At 34.3% G+C, this 19,389-nt stretch overlaps 4 protein-coding genes across 5 annotated transcripts; 3 read left to right on the forward strand and 1 right to left on the reverse strand.

Annotated features, from left to right (window-relative positions):
* Window positions 1-250: 250 nt before the first annotated feature.
* LOC126853723 (60S ribosomal protein L8) lies at window positions 251-2,063 on the forward strand. Its single transcript, XM_050599747.1, has 5 exons — window positions 251-381; window positions 641-786; window positions 1,043-1,184; window positions 1,323-1,636; window positions 1,828-2,063. Exons 2-5 carry the CDS (start codon window positions 649-651, stop codon window positions 2,005-2,007), a joined length of 774 nt encoding a protein of 257 aa, XP_050455704.1. The 5' UTR covers window positions 251-381; window positions 641-648; the 3' UTR covers window positions 2,008-2,063.
* Window positions 2,064-2,877: 814 nt separating this feature from the next.
* On the forward strand, window positions 2,878-12,646 carry LOC126853648 (ATP-dependent RNA helicase bel). Its single transcript, XM_050599540.1, has 8 exons — window positions 2,878-3,286; window positions 3,863-3,935; window positions 4,222-4,736; window positions 4,820-5,292; window positions 5,374-5,678; window positions 5,827-6,126; window positions 6,240-6,503; window positions 6,654-12,646. Exons 1-8 carry the CDS (start codon window positions 3,242-3,244, stop codon window positions 6,761-6,763), a joined length of 2,085 nt encoding a protein of 694 aa, XP_050455497.1. The 5' UTR covers window positions 2,878-3,241; the 3' UTR covers window positions 6,764-12,646.
* Window positions 12,647-13,239: 593 nt separating this feature from the next.
* LOC126853676 (dnaJ homolog subfamily C member 3) lies at window positions 13,240-16,140 on the forward strand. Its single transcript, XM_050599650.1, has 6 exons — window positions 13,240-13,440; window positions 13,525-13,635; window positions 13,762-13,961; window positions 14,041-14,366; window positions 14,485-14,828; window positions 14,942-16,140. The coding sequence occupies exons 1-6, from the start codon at window positions 13,395-13,397 to the stop codon at window positions 15,358-15,360; spliced, it is 1,446 nt and encodes a 481-aa protein (XP_050455607.1). The 5' UTR covers window positions 13,240-13,394; the 3' UTR covers window positions 15,361-16,140.
* Window positions 16,141-16,235: 95 nt separating this feature from the next.
* On the reverse strand, window positions 16,236-19,275 carry LOC126853677 (dynein regulatory complex protein 9-like). Of its 2 annotated transcripts, XM_050599652.1 has the most exons (6): window positions 19,057-19,273; window positions 18,570-18,805; window positions 17,550-17,917; window positions 17,117-17,400; window positions 16,811-17,058; window positions 16,236-16,524 (listed from the first exon to the last, which is right to left on the reverse strand). In XM_050599652.1, exons 2-6 carry the CDS (start codon window positions 18,789-18,791, stop codon window positions 16,258-16,260), a joined length of 1,389 nt encoding a protein of 462 aa, XP_050455609.1. In that variant the 5' UTR covers window positions 18,792-18,805; window positions 19,057-19,273; the 3' UTR covers window positions 16,236-16,257. The 2 variants fall into 2 exon arrangements, with proteins under 2 accessions (XP_050455609.1, XP_050455608.1); XM_050599651.1 differs by having other exon boundaries at window positions 18,570-19,275.
* Between the last annotated feature and the right edge of the window lie 114 nt (window positions 19,276-19,389).

Here is a 19,389-nt window from a genome sequence, read left to right on the forward strand (position 1 = left end):
ACTTTACTTATTAATTTATGCTTATCATAATCTAAGTCATAAATATAATATTATTAAAATGTAATATATGTCAAAGTATAAATTTATTATTTAAATATTAAGTTATTATGTTGTATGTACGAGCAGCAGGTTTAATTTAAATATCATATTTTGGCGGGTTAAATACGCGATCAAGAATGCATTCAAAAATCTTACGTAAAGTAACATTTTATTGATCAATCAGAATAAAGAGCTCTTGCTCCGTTTGTCCCGATTGGTCAATTAAATCCCACGATAGAATTTCGGAACACACTCCGAAGTACAGTAGTGTCCCCAACCACGCCGAGCCATGACCAGCCGACTTCCGCTTTTGCCTTTCTCTATTTGATGTTGGAACTTTCGGTATGTGTATGAGATTTCACTGGCGCAAAATATCCACTTTAATTTACGCGTATGAAACGAATCCACTGAAAGAAATTTTAAAATACATTTTTTCTGTTATTCGTGCGTAAGATGTTTTCGATATTTTTACAAATCGAGAAATATTAGATTTGTATTTTGTACGTCACTTTGAGGTTACGCGCCAGCAGAAATATATAACGTGACACGATAATGTATATATAACGAGTGTATTGTGCATGATGTCGTGATTTCTTTTCAGATTTTGAGATGGGTCGAGTAATTCGTGCTCAGCGTAAAGGTGCGGGATCCGTCTTTCGATCCCACACCAAAAGGAGGAAGGGAGCACCAAAGCTCCGCTCTCTGGACTATTCTGAAAGGCATGGATTTATCAAAGGGGTTGTAAAGGTTTGTAACAATTTTCTATTCTACTATAAATTAATACTAGAGCAACTTTAGTGAAGTATATTAGGACTTTATGGACTTAATTCAGTTTGTTTATGAATTATCCAACTTTATATTTGTGATGATATTAATTTACCTACATCTGATTGATTAAATGACGTCAAATCAGAGGCTCTTTCTGAGGATATAATTTTTCATATTTTAAAAATATTTTTTTAATTACAGATATTTAACATCTATTATTTTTCTTTGTTGTTAGGATATTATCCATGATCCTGGTCGTGGTGCACCATTAGCGGTAGTACATTTCCGTGATCCTTATAAATTTAAAACACGTAAAGAATTGTTTATTGCACCAGAAGGAATGTACACTGGCCAATTTTTGTACTGTGGAAAGAAAGGTACAAAAATGCTTATAACAAATAACAATATACAGTGATAAATAAAATTAATGCTTTGCCTATAGTAATCATTATAATTCTTATTTATAAACACTTATTGTATATTAATTTTATCATATATCTTTTTGAATTTTTTAGCTAATCTCCAAATTGGTAATGTAATGCCGGTTGGTATGATGCCTGAAGGTACGATCGTCTGTAATTTAGAAGAGAAGACTGGAGATAGAGGTCGATTGGCCAGAGCTTCTGGCAATTATGCTACAGTGATAACCCACAATCCTGACACCAAGAAAACTAGAGTTAAATTACCTTCTGGTGCCAAGAAAGTCATTCCCTCTAACAACAGAGCGATGGTTGGAATTGTCGCTGGTGGTGGACGTATAGATAAGCCCATACTGAAAGCTGGCAGAGCGTATCATAAATACAAGGCAAAGAGGAATTGCTGGCCTAAGGTACATTTTTCTGATTTTATTCATTTTTTTATTATACAATAATAGTATAATTTTTTTGTTATGATGGTAATTATGACATTTGAAACCTGAAGAATTTCATGTAGAAATTTTTTTGACTGAACAATATAAACTTGTTTTTATATTTAATTTAAAGTCTATGCATTGTTATTGAGATGCTTGAATTCTTCTAGGTTCGTGGTGTTGCTATGAATCCCGTGGAACATCCTCACGGTGGTGGTAACCATCAACACATTGGTAAGGCATCTACTGTCAAGCGTGGAACTAGTGCTGGTCGTAAGATCGGTCTTATTGCTGCTCGTCGTACTGGAAGAATCAGAGGAGGCAAGACCGACACGAAGAAGGACGATTAATTATATAATAATTTTGTCACACATGTACAATAAAAAAAGAAAAATACCTATAAAAATATATTTATCGCATACTTGAAGAAACTTCACCAATTTAAGTATTGAAAAAAGGCAATGAAGGCTGAATTGAAAACTGAAGTTAAAAATGAAACCTGTTCGAAAAATTAAATTTTATTCCTAAATTTTTAATTAAACTGCATTTTCTAAAACGTAAAATTTTAATATTAATTTTATAATTTTAATTTCGAATATGCAAGTACAAATGTAAAGCAATTTTCTCTTAAATTAACTTAAAAAAAAAAAAATAATTTGCGATATATTTATCTTTCAAATTCAATTCAGTAAATTCTTTTTGTATAGTTTTAATTAATATCACATTTTATATGTGTACATTAAACTATTGATATATATGATGACTACTTTTGGTAATATGTATATCTGAATTTAGATAAGTATTTTGACTCGTATAAAAAGTAAATACTTAAATATATATAGAGATTGTCCTTTCCTATGTGGACATTCTTATCTATATCACAAAAAGAATTAATATCTTTATGCGATATATGAAATAAAAAAGTAGAGTATATAGTTTATAGACCCGATTTCAAATTCTCAATTATAGTATCGAAAGCATCATATTACTCTACAAACGATCAACAATTATTAATTTATTAATTTCCTTTACTCATATATGACAAATCTAAATATATATAATGAATAATATATTCCTAACGTAAAATTCTAAGTATATACATATATATTGTGAACATCAGGATAATATAAAATCGGGACATTTTCTCCCAGAAATTTCCCATCTGCTCATTACTTTGATATCCGGCGGAAGCGCCACTATTTCTACCAATTTACCACCATTTTGCTAGCTCGTGTCTCGGCCATTTTTGTTGCGTCGACATCAGTGTGCGGCCAGGGGCCTCTCGCGCTATCCTAGCATACAGTTTAGCCATTTATCTTCGGAATTTCTCCGCATCGCGCGTATCGAGGGACTGATCCGACACGTGCCATTTTTCGATTAACGGATAAAAGCCGTCGGCCGTCACGAAATCGTTGGCGAGCGTAAATCAAGTCCACGAGACAACAAAGACAGAGGTAGAGCGCGTTGGGACGCGTCGGGAACTTTTTCGACTCAAGTGAGGCGTGTGTGTGTGTTAGAGAGGACGAGAATTAAAAGGGCTTCAAGCGACAGAGCTGCGAAAACTACGCACCGAGGCAGAGTAATATGAGTAATGCAGCCAACCAGAATGGATCAGGTCTAGAGCAGCAGGTAAAAGGAGAGAAGAGAGAGAAAAGAGAAAGAATTACATCTCGTTCTCGCTGCTTGTGAGAAGCTATTTCCGCAAGTCCTTTTTCCTTCCTCTCTCCATTTTTTCCTTTCTCTGATTTTTCATGTCTCCATGGCGTTCCTTAACGATTCTCAAAATTTGTCCTTTCCGCGAAATTTCGCAAGCAAAATGCTTGTTCTCGGAAAGAATATAATGGAGAGAGAGATTTTTTTTATCCGATCAAAGGAACGATCCTTTGCCACGAGCATGATGGGCTGTCGTCACTCGGACAGTTCGTGACGTACGCCATGTATAATGGCGGTAAAGTTTCCAGGAACGGCATGTCGTGTGTCATGACGTATACGCGTTCTTTGTATTTTTTTAATATACGTTAATTCCCGCGATTGGAGCGCACGAGTTATATGTAAGCGGTTGGATTTTTTTCGTGCGGCCTAACGAAGAAAATTAATCATCATTATTCGGATGATAATGATTTTTTTGCATGACCTGTGTTTTAATGTTTGATACTCGATGCTATGGTGAAATATTTAACGTGATCTTTTTTATTATCTCTTTAGTTAGCTGGTCTGGACTTGCAGGGCTCCCGTCAGGGTCGCTACGTTCCACCGCATCTTCGTCATAAAACTGCAAGTTGGTATCAAAATTTTCCAACCATCTAACTTATAAGTTAAATTAGGAAGAAATAATTTTTTTATTTATAACATATATTATTTATTGTTTATGGTACCCTTATTACAAAATATTAAATGACAATAATAGGATAATAAATTAATCAGTCAAAAAGATTGAGTCACAAAGCTGATAAATGTATTTTAGTCGGTGTACTGTGTCTCAGTCTCTTAATTTATGAAATAAAAATACTTTATTATTGCTATAGAAAAGAATGTTTATTTATATAAATTAATTCTTTTATCAGGTAATCCACCTGCGGATTTAAATTACTCTTCCAACTCAAGATCGTTTAGCGACAGAGACAGAGGTGGAGATCGTGATCGAGAAAGGGAACGAGATAGAGGAAGAGGTGGTGCTTATCGAGACTCGCGAAGTCCTCGCGACGTCGATTTCGCGAACTTTGGGAGCTTCGGCGGGCGCAACAGGCGCAGTCAAGAAAATGGAAGGGATTACAGATATTCCAATTCTGAGCGCGATCGACCAATTAGTGGTAATGATCGCTGGCAGGAGCCAACTAGAAATGATCGCTGGCAAGAGAATAGAAATGACAGGATGGGAAGTGGTAGCGGAAGATGGGGCGACGATAGAGGTGGCAGAGGCGGCGGAAGAAACGAGGTCGACTGGACGATTCCGACTGCCAGAGATGAACGATTGGAGATGGAGCTGTTTGGTACTGGCAATACTGGGATTAATTTTAGCAAATACGAGGATATCCCAGTTGAGGCTACTGGAGATAACATACCGTCACACATCACATCTGTAAGTATAACATATGGAAGATGTCTTTTGATATTAGTAACTTTTTCTAACAAGCTTTAATTTGACTATTTCCTATTTTTCAGTTTGATGAGGTTAAGCTGACAGAGATAATAAAGAATAGCATTGCCTTGGCAGGATATGACAAGCCTACACCAGTGCAGAAATACGCGATACCGATCATCATCGGACGCCGTGACGTGATGGCCTGCGCTCAAACTGGGTCCGGAAAAACAGCGGCCTTCCTAGTGCCAATATTGAATCAAATTTACGAGAGCGGGCCGCGACCGCCACCAGCGCAGGCGAATTCCTCTGGTAGACGTAAACAGTATCCGTTAGGTCTAGTATTGGCTCCCACGAGGGAACTCGCTACGCAAATATACGACGAGGCGCGGAAATTCGCGTACCGATCGCGTATGCGTCCTGCGGTCGTATATGGTGGTTCCAATATAGTAGATCAAATGCGCGAATTAGATCGCGGTTGTCATTTACTTGTGGCGACGCCGGGACGTTTAGTGGACATGTTGGGACGCGGTAAAATCGGCTTACACAATTGCCGGTAAGATGCGTGATAGAATAATGATCGACTAAAGAACGACGATGATTATGTCTTTATTTGTTATCGTTATTCTTATTTCAGTTATTTGGTTCTGGATGAGGCAGATCGCATGCTGGACATGGGTTTTGAGCCGCAAATAAGACGTATCGTCCAAGAAGACAACATGCCGCCGACTGGAGAGAGACAAACTCTCATGTTCTCTGCTACTTTTCCAAAAGAGATTCAAATGTTGGCCAGAGATTTTCTTAGCAACTACATTTTCTTGGCGGTTGGTCGGGTGGGTTCGACCTCCGAGAATATTACGCAGAAGATTGTATGGGTAGAAGAACATGACAAACGTTCATACTTGCTCGATTTGTTACAAGCAAGCAACTTTTCGGATCCTTGTGAGTTGCAGTATTGAATTACGATTAATAGGATATATAGATAAATTAATATTGAATTATCCATTGTGAGAATTTATAATTGGCAAATTACATTTTACTATGTATTAAAAAAAGAAGTTATTAATGTTATGTTTTTATTATCGTGCAGCTGCAGAGTCACTTACTTTAGTGTTCGTGGAGACAAAGAAAGGAGCCGATATGCTTGAAGAATATTTGGCCTCAATGGGATATCCAGTCACTAGTATTCATGGTGACAGGACCCAACGCGAACGAGAGGAAGCCTTGCGTCGTTTCCGCGCGGGCAAAGCCCCGATTCTGGTCGCGACTGCAGTGGCAGCGCGTGGTCTCGATATTCCACATGTTAAACATGTCATCAATTTTGACTTGCCTGGTGACGTTGAGGAATATGTTCATCGTATCGGTCGTACTGGCCGTATGGGCAATTTAGGTTTGTTTCTTTTTTTTGTTTTTTTTGTTTTGTAATGAAATTTTGTAAGAGAAGGTTATGAGTTATCGAAAAATGGCTAAACTATACATCGCGTCTTATTTTGTGTAATTTAGGTCTGGCTACTTCGTTCTTCAATCACAAAAATCATAATTTGGTACGCGATTTGGTGTCTCTGCTTATCGAAGCCAATCAGGAACTTCCACCCTGGCTGGATGATATGTATACCGAAGCTAGATATTCCGGAAGTGCAACTCGACGTCCCACCAGCACTAAAGGACGTTTCAGCGGCGGTGGTTTTGGTGCAAGAGATTATCGTCAACAACCCAGTTCTGGATCTGGTCGTAGTAACGGACCCTCTAGACCTGGTGGTTATGGAGGTAAATTAAAAAATTATGATTAATGAAATATATTAAAAATGAAATAAAATATACAATTGCGTTTGTAAGAAACGATTATTAAATTGTTTACAAATTTGAACAGATTTAATATTCTATATTTAAATATATGTTTCATTCATTTTGTTACAGGTGGTTATTCAAGTTACGGAGGTAATTATAATTCATCGTACAATAATTCCACTAACAATGGCAATAGTGGCCCTGATTGGTGGGGAGCATGGGAGCATGGGAGCAAGTAGACGATTATTTCCATCTCTATTTCTACTTCTATCATTATTATTATTATTATTACTCTACGCGCAAATTCAATTATATGTAAGGAAAACACACGACATTATTACGTCTGACACTACAAGCACGTGTTTTGCGCGCGTTATACATATGCGCAAAGTACAGACAGTTTCATGTATAATACATATTCACGTTTTTGCTAACTGCCTGTGCACATCGATTTTTCGATGAAAAAGCAGAAAAAGAATACTTATATTTTAAATTTCCACTATATTACATTTGTTTATGCGCAACATTATAACAAATCCTGCGTGCAATTTAGTATTCGTACCGGTGGATTACCGAGGAATATTTCGAACGTAAATGATCTCACCATACAAAAATGCGAGTATCATGAATGGGATTTGTTCAACATTATTAGTTAGAGATTCATCTAACATTTTGTTGCCGTGCGTGCTGAGAAACACACGTAGTATATAATCACTAACGAATCAAATCGATAAATCGTTAATGCCTGTTCGAAGGTAATAACGATGTAACACATAGTAGGTGGTGAAACTTAGTAAAATTTTTTAGAACTCCTGTCGAGACTATATGGGGCTCATTGTAGCTTTATTATTTTTTTTCTCCTCTCTCCTTTTCCTAATAGGGGTGCGGTGGGCGTATCTTCGGTCTGTAAATGCTCGACACTTATTGCAAAACGTTTTATAATAAACGCTTTTTATTGTCTTTGCTATTATAATGGCCAGTAGAAGAGTCACACAGTTTTCTTCGAATGCATGACATAATTCTTTGGTTATATATATGCACATTCATTAAATGCCTAGGATATGCCGATTCACCGTCATCGCCATAGATTACATGACGATTCCTTATTATTTTTTTTTTTTTTTCTTAATTTACTGTGTAGTTCAGCGACGAATGGTACTTTGTTGTTTTGCCGTCCCCAGAGATAGATATTGCGTCGGCAATATCATAAGTTTTAATTGAATAAGCCACGTGAATTTTTCGGGGATCGAGAGTTTCGGTATCGGCGAAAAAATGGCAATACATATACACAGGCTACGTCTTAAGATACTTTTAGAAATCTTACATTTTTGTTATAGTCTGATAATGTATACACACTCTCTATCGATTATAATTTAGTAAATTTCAAGACGCTTATGCAATTTACAACTAATAAAGTTATTTTGATAACTTTGGCCATTACAGTGGAACCTCGATATGTATGGCATTTATATAATCTAACTTATAAACGCAAGAGAGTTTCTCAATTTTTCAATTTTTCATAACAAAATATAAGTTTCATATTATTTATATAAAGAAATAATTTTGTTTACACAAAATTTTTTTTTTTTTTTTTTTTTTTGCTATCTGTTTCAATTGAAATGAGCATTAGATGACGAAAAAATTTCTTTAAGAATTTTTTTTATTCTTTTTCTCTTATGATATACTAGTTTATATTGAATTATGAAGAAGAAAAATCATATCGCGTTTTTTTCTTGCGAAATACGATAAATATATAAGTTTTTTGAATGTCATCACTCATGTTCGACAATCTAGATTAGTAAAATAAAAAAATTCCTTTTTTGTTATCTTGCATTAATAAATGCATGTACATATAACTTACATGTTCTACATTTTTAGCAAAAATGGACCTTATGACAACTCAAAATTTATAGTTATTTATTAATTCACGAATTATATATAAAAAGAGAATTTTCAGTGTATTTACTAATCAATATTATCAAATACAAATATGCTTTCTGATATCATAATTCAATATAGCTGCAGTAAAGATACACAGGATTAATTAAAATATTAAAGAAAAAATATGCGATATAGAGGTTTCACTGTATAAAAACGGCTAAATATATATGTTTTAGTGGAAAGCAGGTATATATAAATATTTTATGTACCTGAACTGTCTTGAGTAGTTCTACAGACAGAACTGCGTTGATCCTACATAGAACTGTGCTTTGAACAGCATTTCTAAATGTAACGGAGACGTTGCCCTGCGAAATTGGTACGGCGCTTTATAAAAAATCTTAGTCTACACACATCAAGTGTGAATGTGCAAGAGTGCTCATGAAAGATAAATTATATTGAGACGGGTTAAAAATACGGTTGCAGTTACAGAGGGATATTAAAACCTGCTATAAGAGCAGAGAGAAAGAGATGGTAGGCTCAACTTTATTACAAAAAAAGGAAAGAAAACAAACGAAAGCCCCTTGAATATGAAGATACATGGGGCGCACTCATATTATTTTCTAGCTGTATTTATCAGTATGATAACGCGCTATATATAAATACATACAACTAAAATAATTGAAAAAACGACTGTGATATCGAACGATCTTGTGACATTCAATTTCCACGCGAATTGATAAATGTGAACAATTAACGGAATAACAAAATGCATTAAATGTATTACATTAATCAGGTATTGAATGTCGGGAAGGTACTAGCTCAGTTTGAACTGAGAACGGAATATTAAGTCGTTAACAGTAACACACACAAGACAACGTGGCTGTTGTCCGATCAGGGGAGGGCTGAACGCTAGGCTCTTGCGGTCTCAAGGGACCTTCCTAGGGCATTGTTTCTGCTTAAAATAATGCGCATTATAATGATATATAGATGAGCTCGAGCGAGAGTCATTACCGGTTGATAATGATGGTGTTGGTAGGGCTTTATAGGGTGTCGATATCGTTTTATGCAAATGTCGGATTCTTATCTATCTGATCTACCGCGCGAAAGGGGGGAGGGAGAGGGAAAAAAAGTACAAATTCGATTTGCGTCACAACCGACAAGATTTTTAGACACACGTCATACTTATATCTGTTATATTACTAGATTTAATAGTGCAATCGCGTGCGTGAATCGTATGCCGTGTGACCGTGGACCAAGATGTGTGAATGTCTCTTTTTACGAGAGGGATCGATAATTATTTCATCTAGAACCATTCGAGAATAGCGTTTAACGAGGTAAAATATCGTTGGCTTCCGACCGCGGGTGCGAGTGTTCTCAAATTTTTAATACGATTCGTCATCGAGGCTATTTGGTCAGCTCTCGGAGGCCCTGCCAAGAACATTAAAAGAGAATCCTTCGTGGACAGTGATACGTCGATTCGACGACACTTCTCGTGTCATGCAAATATCTGTCTACAACGGCAATAATCTTTGTATGATTTATCAATCGACACAGATTTTGCCATACACATGTATATCATTTAGCAAGAAAATTTACATCAGTTCCGAGACTGGTATTACATACGCAAGCCTTTGCATCTCTTTTTTTCTATTTTATTTCGTATTATTTTATAAAGTGACAAAAGAAGAGGAAAAGGCATCATGGTCGTTGGATTTTAATGAAGCGTATTGCATACATGATACGAACATCAAGGGAAAAGTAAATTTACAAAAATTTATTTGTAAACAGATAAAGATTATAGATTGATATAGATCAAATTTAATGTTACACGTATAGACCTGATATCATTTTATAATTAATCCTTGGATGCATAAGAAAGATTTTTACGATCTTGCACTCTCTCTTTACCTTTTTATGATATTTATTATTTTTTCAATTTAATATTTGTTCTTTTTAAATAATTTTTAGCGAAACTTCGAGCTCTAGAGCTTATATATTCAATTCAAACTTATATTGAAATTATTTTTGCAAATCTTTATCAGGTCGTGCATCCAAGGATTAAGATCCAATTGTACTACTGATGCATTAAGCATTCGTAACGCGTCGTGCGTTACGTGTTTTAATCAATCCTATGCATTTCGAAACAATATACTTTTTCTTTATAACTAACATGGTGGACAAAAAGGATATAGAAAAGTATATATACTTATAATTACATATAAGGCTATTTCCATATTAATGTTTCCTATTTTATTTTTTTATTTTTTTTTTTTTTTCAAAATGATAATGATGTTAATTACACATCAATAGAAAAACTGTCGCTTTATATTTACATTATAAATCTTAGAACGCGTAATATCAAACACACTTAGAGAAACTCGTTATTACGTTCCTGCGAAATAGTCAATGTCCACCGTGTAATAACTATAACATATGTATAAATTAAAAATATGATACTATGATTTATATAGCGTATTAATATACATTTAGTGGGGGAGAATAGAGAACGATGTAATAAACGATTACTATTTATTGATCGATTTAGTATTTATTTTCTATGTTTACACTTTTTGGAAGGTAAACAGTAAATATTCTTCTGTACTGTGTACTGTACTTTTCGTGTCATGTTTGGTCCTCTGAAGTATATCGGACGAGCAGCCTTAGAGAAAACACTTTATACGTATACATACAGAGAATGATGATCCAGACGAAAGATTAATTTAAAAGAATATTTAAAAGAGCAAAGAAAAAGAAGAGAGAAACGAAAAGAGGGGCTATCAATACGATGAACTAAAACGGAAAAAAGAAGAGAAAGAAGTAGCGTTGACTGTGACTGCAATCATTACTGAAGGAAGGAAAAAAATTGCATGATCCGCAAGGAACACATTACACATTGTAAGCCGTATTATGTAATAATGCAATGCGTGCGCGATTATACATTATATTATGCCGCCGGCGAGAGCGGAGAAATTGTTCACGTGCGATTATAGTCTTGTATTTTTTATTATTTTACACACACGCGCGTGTGTGTATGTCGGAGTGGGCGATTTCCGATGACACTCATCGAAAGGAGGGATCGGATGCGTTAATCTGGATTTACAACAGGTGTATATAATAAGCTTCAAGCCATAAAAAAATTGTCATCATTTACATTCAAACATTACAGTCAAATGTAAAGAGAACAATCAATTGTTATTGGTAATTTTCATATGACTTAAGATGCATTACATCTATTATAAATTCGGCCTTAACGCTTCCTTACCCTCTCCGGAGATAGCGATAAGAATGCGAATCCTAGCGTTATGGGGCACGCGCGCGCGCGCGTGTTCTTGGTAGAGCGAGGTGGGATGGCAAAAGAAATGTCTTCTAACTTGTTCCGAATGTTTCAATTTGAGGTCGAGGATCGTCGTACGTGTGTCGCGGAGAGAGTAATATGGAGAATGTAAGAGAGGATCACGTGTAATTCAGCTTCGATTGGCGTAATCGGAGCAGTACATGCGATAAGAGTAACATATTATGAACGACATGTAATGTTGCACGAATGTGCAATGTGTACAATGAATCTGTGTGCGACGTTCCTCGCGCGTTAGTTGCTTGTAACCGTAATGATACTGCTATACGTTTACTTCACTCGATGTCGAGCGAGAAAGAGTATCTTAACGGAACGGTAAATGTACCATTCTGTCGGTCTCTTATTTAGTAATTTACATACGCGCTAAAATCGAGGCGAAGTCGAATACGCAAACAAATATGAACGAAATGTTCCGATGAACCATTGTGTATGCTCACACACATACACGTATGGTTCTATATACATATATATATATATATATATATATATTATACGCATTGGATAAATTAATAAAGAAAAAATGTCCCAATGAATGCGCAAAGGAGAGAAATTGATCAAAGAAAAAAATAGATGAAGATCAATGTGTGTCGTACACTTATCGTTCATTAGCAATAAGTTATTGTGTGCGCCGCAAAGTGCGTGTACACATACTTCTTGCATGCGTAGGTACAACGTATGCTCCGTGAAGAATGATGTAGAGTGTCAATATTGTTACAAAATACCTCATACGAGACGATCACATATTAATTCGGTGTTCTTTTATTCGGTGAATTTCTCATTTATTTATATAGTATTATATGAAGAGAGAGAAAGAGAGAGAAGAGCGAGTGAGACAGGAGACCTACAAAAATGAATATAATAAAGATCACAAAAGAGGATTAAGTGCAAAGTCCTTGTTTTGTGCGTTCTTTCCACTACATAATATTCCGATATCCTTATACATAAAGAAAAAAAAATTAAATTGATTGTCTTGTGCAATTACCATTTATTATTATGCACAAAAAAATGTGTAGAAAAAAAAACTAAGAAATTATATTACAATTATAAAGTTATACATAAAGTAGTGAAACAAATTTAGATTCAACAATTGTTCTTAAAAAATTTATACGCCATTTGTTTATAGTTTGATTTTATACAAGCATATTAAATTAAAATTCTAATTAAATGAATTCTGATTAAAATCAAAGTAAATGAGAGAAGAATAACATTTCATCTGTATGTAATATTTATGGAAATTAATTTGTTATTAATTGCTTAGATAGCTTGAAAAGATAATTTTTCATATATAAACAGAATTGTGAAGTTTTATTATAAAAAGTATATATTAAAAGGATATATTAAATATTAATATATAATCGAGTATGAATATAGTCTCTTAATTTTAGACATTTATTTTTCCCGCGATACGCAGTCGCAAGACTCGCTTACCAGATTCGATCAGAATCGACTCGCGGTGGTAGGGGAAGCACGATGCGCGTAAGACCAATCGCGTAAGACCACGATGCAATGGCGGCGTGGCTGGATAGTTTTGTGTTATCGGGTGGTTAGGTCATTACGTTTCTCGTCGCGATCTCGGATTAATTTTCTTGTTTAGAGCGTCGCTTCATTGCACTTGGTGAATTAATTTCTCTCTCAGCATGCACGGTTTCATGATGGTGGTATTGTTGGATTTAACCTTTGACTGTAAGTATTCCTAACCTTTCTCGTAAATTTAAATAATTGAGCATAATACTTATCTTCACGCAATTGATAACGGTCGTTTTTTAGTGGTCGGAAGTGTTTCTCAATTAGAGATTGATAAGCATTTAGATTACGGCAGGGAATTTCTGGCAAAGGGCCAGTTGCAGGACGCACTATCGCATTATCATGCAGCTGTTGGTAAGTTGATTTCATATTTCAATTTACAATGCGCTCGATTTTTAAATTGCATTACTAAATAAATTTAATTGACGACTATTATTCTAACGTAGAAAAAAAAATAAAAAATTGATAAATTATTTTCAGAGGGAGATCCGACCAATTACCTGACATATTACAAGAGAGGCACAGTTTATTTAGCATTAGGTAAAGCCAAATTCGCTCTCCTTGACCTTGATAAGGTTTTAGAATTGAAGCCAGACTTTACACCAGCAAGATTGCAGCGTGGCAACATTTTACTCAAGCAAGCTCACTTTGATGAGGCTGAAATAGATTTTCGAGATGTTGTATGTAATTTTTTATGCATTCTTTAAGTAAATCATAATTTGTATATAGAAATTTATTCTCGTTTTTTTTCTTTTTCAGCTATCAGTAGAGCCAAATAATAGGGATGCCTTGTATGCTTTAAATAGGTTATACTCAGCTAGGGAAGATGTGAAATTAGTTGATGCAATGATATATAATGGTGATCATGCAACAGCTGTACAACAGATCACTCGAATCCTTGAAGTATGTCCATGGTCCTCTAATCTTAGAGAGCAGAGAGCAGAGAGCTATAATCTTCTTGGGGATTATATGAGTGCTATATCTGATATACGTTCAACTACAAAATTACTGTCTGATAATACTAAAGGATTTTTTAAGCTCTCGACATGGTTGTATCGTCTCGGACAAGTTGATGAGGCATTAAAGTGAGTAATTAACTATCAATTACACACACACACACACACACACACACACCACACACACATACACGCGCGCGTACGTCACTAATTGAAATGTGATATTACAATCTGGTATAAAATTTAGGGAGATTCGAGAGTGTTTAAAACTTGATCCAGATCATAAGGAATGTTTTCCATTTTATAAGAAGATAAGAAAGATTTATAAGTTGCTAGAAGATGCAAGGACAGCACTAGAGGATACAAAGGATTATGATGCGTGTATCGAATCAGCTGAACGTGTATTAAAGCAAGAGTTGAATGAAAATATACAGTTTACAGCTTATCATTATCTCTGTAAATGTTACACAGGGATCTCTGATGCAACTCATGCGATCAATAATTGCAAAAAGGCATTGCAAATCAGAAGGGAACCTGATCTGATTTGCGATAGTGCCGAAGCATATCTCGCAGGAGAAATGTTTGACGACGGTAATTTATAATTTTTTAGTTTGTATTTTATAGTGATGAAGCGTGTGCATGAACTTTTATATGATAATTGTATAATATAATGAACTAATATCTTTTTCTTCTTTTCTTAATAGCCATCAGAGAATATAAGGATGCCTTAGAAATAGAACCTAATATGCAAAGAGCTAAGCAAGGATTGCAAAAAGCGCAACAACGTCAGAAACTGTCGGAAAGTCGAGATTATTATAAAATTTTAGGCGTATCGAGAAATGCCAACAAGCGAGATATTATTAAAGCGTACCGAAAGCAAGCACAGAAGTGGCATCCTGATAATTTCCAGGAAGGCGAAGAGAAGAAGCGTGCGCAAAAAAAATTTATCGACATTGCCGCTGCCAAAGAGGTTCTTACGGACGATGAAAAGAGAGCGAAATTCGATCAAGGCGAGGATCCTTTGGATCCGGAGTCGGGTCGGCACCAGCAAGGTTTCAATCCCTTCCAGGAGTTTCATCACTTCCATGGTTCTCCCTTCCAATTTAAATTCCACTTCAATTAAACATGTCGTAAGATCTCGTCATAATAGAGCAATTTCTCGAATTTTAATGCTCGCTGATTTGAACGCGACGGTATCTTTATTTTATTCTAGCCCGAATTTTGTCTCGCTATGTCATCGATGGAGATCGCGCGTGTTTAACCTGTCAAAAGAATTCGGGAGATTGCAAATGAGTAAATCGATGGGTCGTTAAACACAGACCAATGGCCATCTAGCGATACCGGGTAACACACATATCCCGGCACGCGTTTAATAAAGAGATGCAAAGATAGACTTTAATCGCCCGCTAGTTTGTTTATTGCAAAAATTATAATACAGTACTCGCTCTATCTAGTACATGCATACAGACTGAACGATAAATATAATATATTTCAATTCACGTAAACATTCGTCGCGCATAATTTTATCATCGCACCATCGGTCTGTATATTATGCTATTGATAAAATTGTGATTGTTCCAAGTCTTGCAGTACAAACAAATGGTATGTACAGTGATCATCACACTGCCACTGATTATTTCAGCGGCTATTCATTTTTAGTTTTGGAACGTGCGACAATTAGATCGAATTCAAAAAATATTACGCATTTATCGAGTACGAATATATTCAATCGATATTTATATTATTATTACTTTCTCGCGTATAATATTCGTACTCGGTAATGTTCACATAATGTGTAGTTGTGCGTTTGCATGAATGTGAGTCAAAACTTATGTAAATACTGTATTTCTGAGATATTTGTTTAAAAATATATTTGAATAATTTATATACCATTACAGAGATATATCGAAAAGGTATTATTAGTATATAAAGAAAACATAAGCGTTCATTAAAATAAAATATCAAATTATTTATTGTTTGCTCAGGCGCCAAAACGTTCTTTTTATGAGCTTTTGATTACTTATTTTCTTTTTTTTTTCAATTTATTTTTTTTCTTTCCTAATTTCTTCCGTTTCCTCAATCGTTTTAGCAGGTTTTTGTACTTTCCTAATTCGTGCCTCACCATGTAACCTTTCCATATCGATTGGATAATAGTTGCAGCTTTATTTAGCTTTGCTTCTTCCTGCAATCTTTTCTGTTCGACGATGCTTTCGTCGATAAGTTTTTGTTGCTTGTCTATCAAATCACGCATTTCTTCTATTTCTAATTTTTGTTCTTCTATAAGATGCTATCGAGAGAAAAATACAAATTTGTGAATAATTTACAAACTATTTGAAAATATGCTATCATTTACATCATATTATATTTCTTATGCTACACAATCTTCTTTTTTATATTTTTTTAAATTTTTTATTCTTATATTTTAATATAATTATATTTTTGTTTTTATAAGATAAAGAGAAATATTATATTACTTATATTTTAATCACTCAGGAATAATTCTGATATGCGAAATCATTTTTTTTATTGCTACTAAAATATTACTATTCTCTTACGTTAATCTTCGAATATACCTTTAATTCATCGATTTCCTGCTGTCGTTCCACAAGTTCTACGTTATATTTCTTCGTCCACTTAACTATCTGCTCTTCTTTTTCTTTGATGTCTTCCTCTAAGTGAGCGGTCAATTCTGCTGATATAATTTGCTCTGCGTTATATTCCTTTAAATAGTCGCTCAATTTGTTTAGCATATCTTTTCTTTGCAGCTGCAATTTGAGTTCCTGTTGTTCCAATCTGGCCTTCTCCCATTTTTGCGCATAGCCTGAGCGTAATAATACCGATCGAGAAATATATTTATATATGTGAATGATGCATTTTACCTAATTTTCCGCTATTTAAAAATATCGCGTGATCAATTTGCGCATCGCTCTCCTGCGCGAGTTTTATCGTTTTTTTTCGATTCTCTTCATTCGCTTTTTTTTCAGATTCCAGCAGCTCTTGGAGTTCCTCAGCTTGACTGAGCCAGATTTGGGCAGTTGCTTCGAGATTACGATCATCTTCCTGTTTCTTTGTGATATTATCAATTTCTTTTTGTAGACTATCGAATCTGCCATTGTTTTTTATGTCATGGAGAACTCTCTCAAGGACTTGATATGCATAATTCCTAAATATAGAATCGTTAGATATGTGTGTAAATAATTTTTTTTTTTTTTTTTAGGAATTATCTATCAAAAACATCAAAACGTATAGAAATGTATAGAGCTTATACAATAGTATATGTATTAGAAAAAGTCAATGTGCGCTTTTGCGCACCTATCTCTCTGTATTTTTTCAGCTTCTGTAGGTATAATTGGTAAGAGACCCATCTCTTCTCTAAAGATCATTGTAGGCTCATCAGGTACTCCGTACGTCTCATCGATCGTCTTAAACGTGTCGTCCCAGCGTGAGTCAACCTTGGCCGGTAGCATGAATCCTATTATGGCGAGCTGATCTAAACATTCCTTGAGAACACACGATATAGCGGCCGCTTCCAACGGAGTGAACGAGTCGATCGATGGAACTTCCATCTGCATATTTTGCACCCCGATATTCTCTGAAGTTTTTAATTTCGGCAGTATATTTACGAGCAACTCCACAGAATTCGAAGGTGTGATTACAGATGATTCAATCAGATGTAACGGCTGAATAACAAATATTATTAGCAGGCAAGACGAAAGATGATCAAATTAGATTTAAATTTAAAGTTGACAATAGTCATCTTTTTAGCAAGATATATTACTCATTATCAATTATTTTATACTCTAAAACCTTGCATATCATATGATATGCAGAATGATGCATGAGATATTAAGAAAAAGAATACATATGTATATTTTTTTAAATCACATATTTCAGAAAATACCAATTAGTAGTTAAATTTTTTAATTCGCCAAACTTTCTTTACAGAATATCTTATGAATTTTTTCCCGATAATTTAATATATTTAAATAATTATTTTTATTTAATATATTTAAATAATTATTTCTGATTTTTATCATCTTACGATGAATTAGTTATATCTAACGTAGCTGAAACATTTGAGAATAAAATTGTAGTAGCTCCACGATCGATGATTATATTTCCATATATATATATATATGTATATATATATATATATATATATATATATATATATATATATAATTATAGATATGCATTTATATATATGTATAACTTTGATTTGTGAGTATAATTTTAAATATAAAATTAATTTTTTTTATATAATTTACATACATATAAATTTCGATTAATTCTAATTCCATTAATCTCATTGCGATATAATGTTAATCTTACTTTCTCGTTTTTAATGTTTTTAGAGATTTTATTCAAATTTTGCATGAACGTATTGGATGTCTGTTTCAATGTTTTTTCAACGGCATGTCCATCCGTTGACGCATCGTTGAGGATGATTACATTTCTACGAGCTTCTTGAGCTGTTATAGACGATAATTTATCGAGCGCGATGTCTATTTGAAATGCTTGTATGTCTTGAGATACTCCCAGTTCATTTATCATTTTGTCGGATTGTGCTATTATTATAGCAGTCACACATAATGATAGGCCATTCCACATAAAATTCAAAAGTTTAATGAATAAAAATTTAGATAGTTTAAGGAGGAAAAAAGAATCAATTAATATAATTAAATTATTTCAGGAAATTTTTTAAATACTTCAGACTTGTGATATTGCAATAATCACTGTTAATCAAAGCTTTAAAAATTATGACTTTGTGGATTAAAATAGTTGTATCATTGACAGAGATTTAACCTACGAATCTTACCGTTACTTTTCTGGTTTTTTTTATTTTTTCTCGTCAATTAGTATATCTGCCAGAAAGATACAGAGTGTGACGGCGCAAAATATTGGCACAGAAATCATGGGCTTAAGTTCTTCCCAAGTCATATTGAATTTTTGCTATCGTCAAATTTATAAAAATTTGAAACTGTCTATATAGAGAGGTAATCTCGAACAAAGAAAAATCTCGAACCACATGAACGCTACAAGCAAAGATCGTTCTATGTTTATGCTTTATGTTTTTTTTTTTATATTTTAAAAATAAAGTAAATATTATGGAATATAGAAATATTCTCTTTTGCTTGTTGCATGTTAGGAT

This window comes from Cataglyphis hispanica, chromosome 12 (assembly GCF_021464435.1).
Source record: "Cataglyphis hispanica isolate Lineage 1 chromosome 12, ULB_Chis1_1.0, whole genome shotgun sequence".
Classification (NCBI taxonomy): domain Eukaryota; kingdom Metazoa; phylum Arthropoda; class Insecta; order Hymenoptera; family Formicidae; genus Cataglyphis; species Cataglyphis hispanica.

Bases quoted from the DNA above. Each gene is read 5' to 3' on its own strand.
- LOC126853676 (XM_050599650.1), top strand. From the start codon at position 13,395: ATGCACGGTTTCATGATGGTGGTATTGTTGGATTTAACCTTTGACT. The intron at 13,962-14,040 runs GTATGTAATTTT...TTTCTTTTTCAG, and splicing joins AAATAGATTTTCGAGATGTT to CTATCAGTAGAGCCAAATAA. The intron at 14,367-14,484 runs GTGAGTAATTAA...TATAAAATTTAG, and splicing joins CAAGTTGATGAGGCATTAAA to GGAGATTCGAGAGTGTTTAA.
- LOC126853677 (XM_050599651.1), bottom strand. From the start codon at position 18,848: ATGTGGAATGGCCTATCATTATGTGTGACTGCTATAATAATAGCACAA. The intron at 17,918-18,569 runs GTAAGATTAACA...TTTGTTATTCAG, and splicing joins AAAACATTAAAAACGAGAAA to CCGTTACATCTGATTGAATC. The intron at 17,059-17,116 runs GTAAAATGCATC...TATTACGCTCAG, and splicing joins TTTAAATAGCGGAAAATTAG to GCTATGCGCAAAAATGGGAG.
- LOC126853723 (XM_050599747.1), top strand. From the start codon at position 649: ATGGGTCGAGTAATTCGTGCTCAGCGTAAAGGTGCGGGATCCGTCTTT. The intron at 787-1,042 runs GTTTGTAACAAT...CTTTGTTGTTAG, and splicing joins TTATCAAAGGGGTTGTAAAG to GATATTATCCATGATCCTGG. The intron at 1,637-1,827 runs GTACATTTTTCT...GAATTCTTCTAG, and splicing joins AGAGGAATTGCTGGCCTAAG to GTTCGTGGTGTTGCTATGAA.
- LOC126853648 (XM_050599540.1), top strand. From the start codon at position 3,242: ATGAGTAATGCAGCCAACCAGAATGGATCAGGTCTAGAGCAGCAG. The intron at 3,287-3,862 runs GTAAAAGGAGAG...TTATCTCTTTAG, and splicing joins GATCAGGTCTAGAGCAGCAG to TTAGCTGGTCTGGACTTGCA. The intron at 5,679-5,826 runs GTGAGTTGCAGT...ATTATCGTGCAG, and splicing joins AAGCAACTTTTCGGATCCTT to CTGCAGAGTCACTTACTTTA.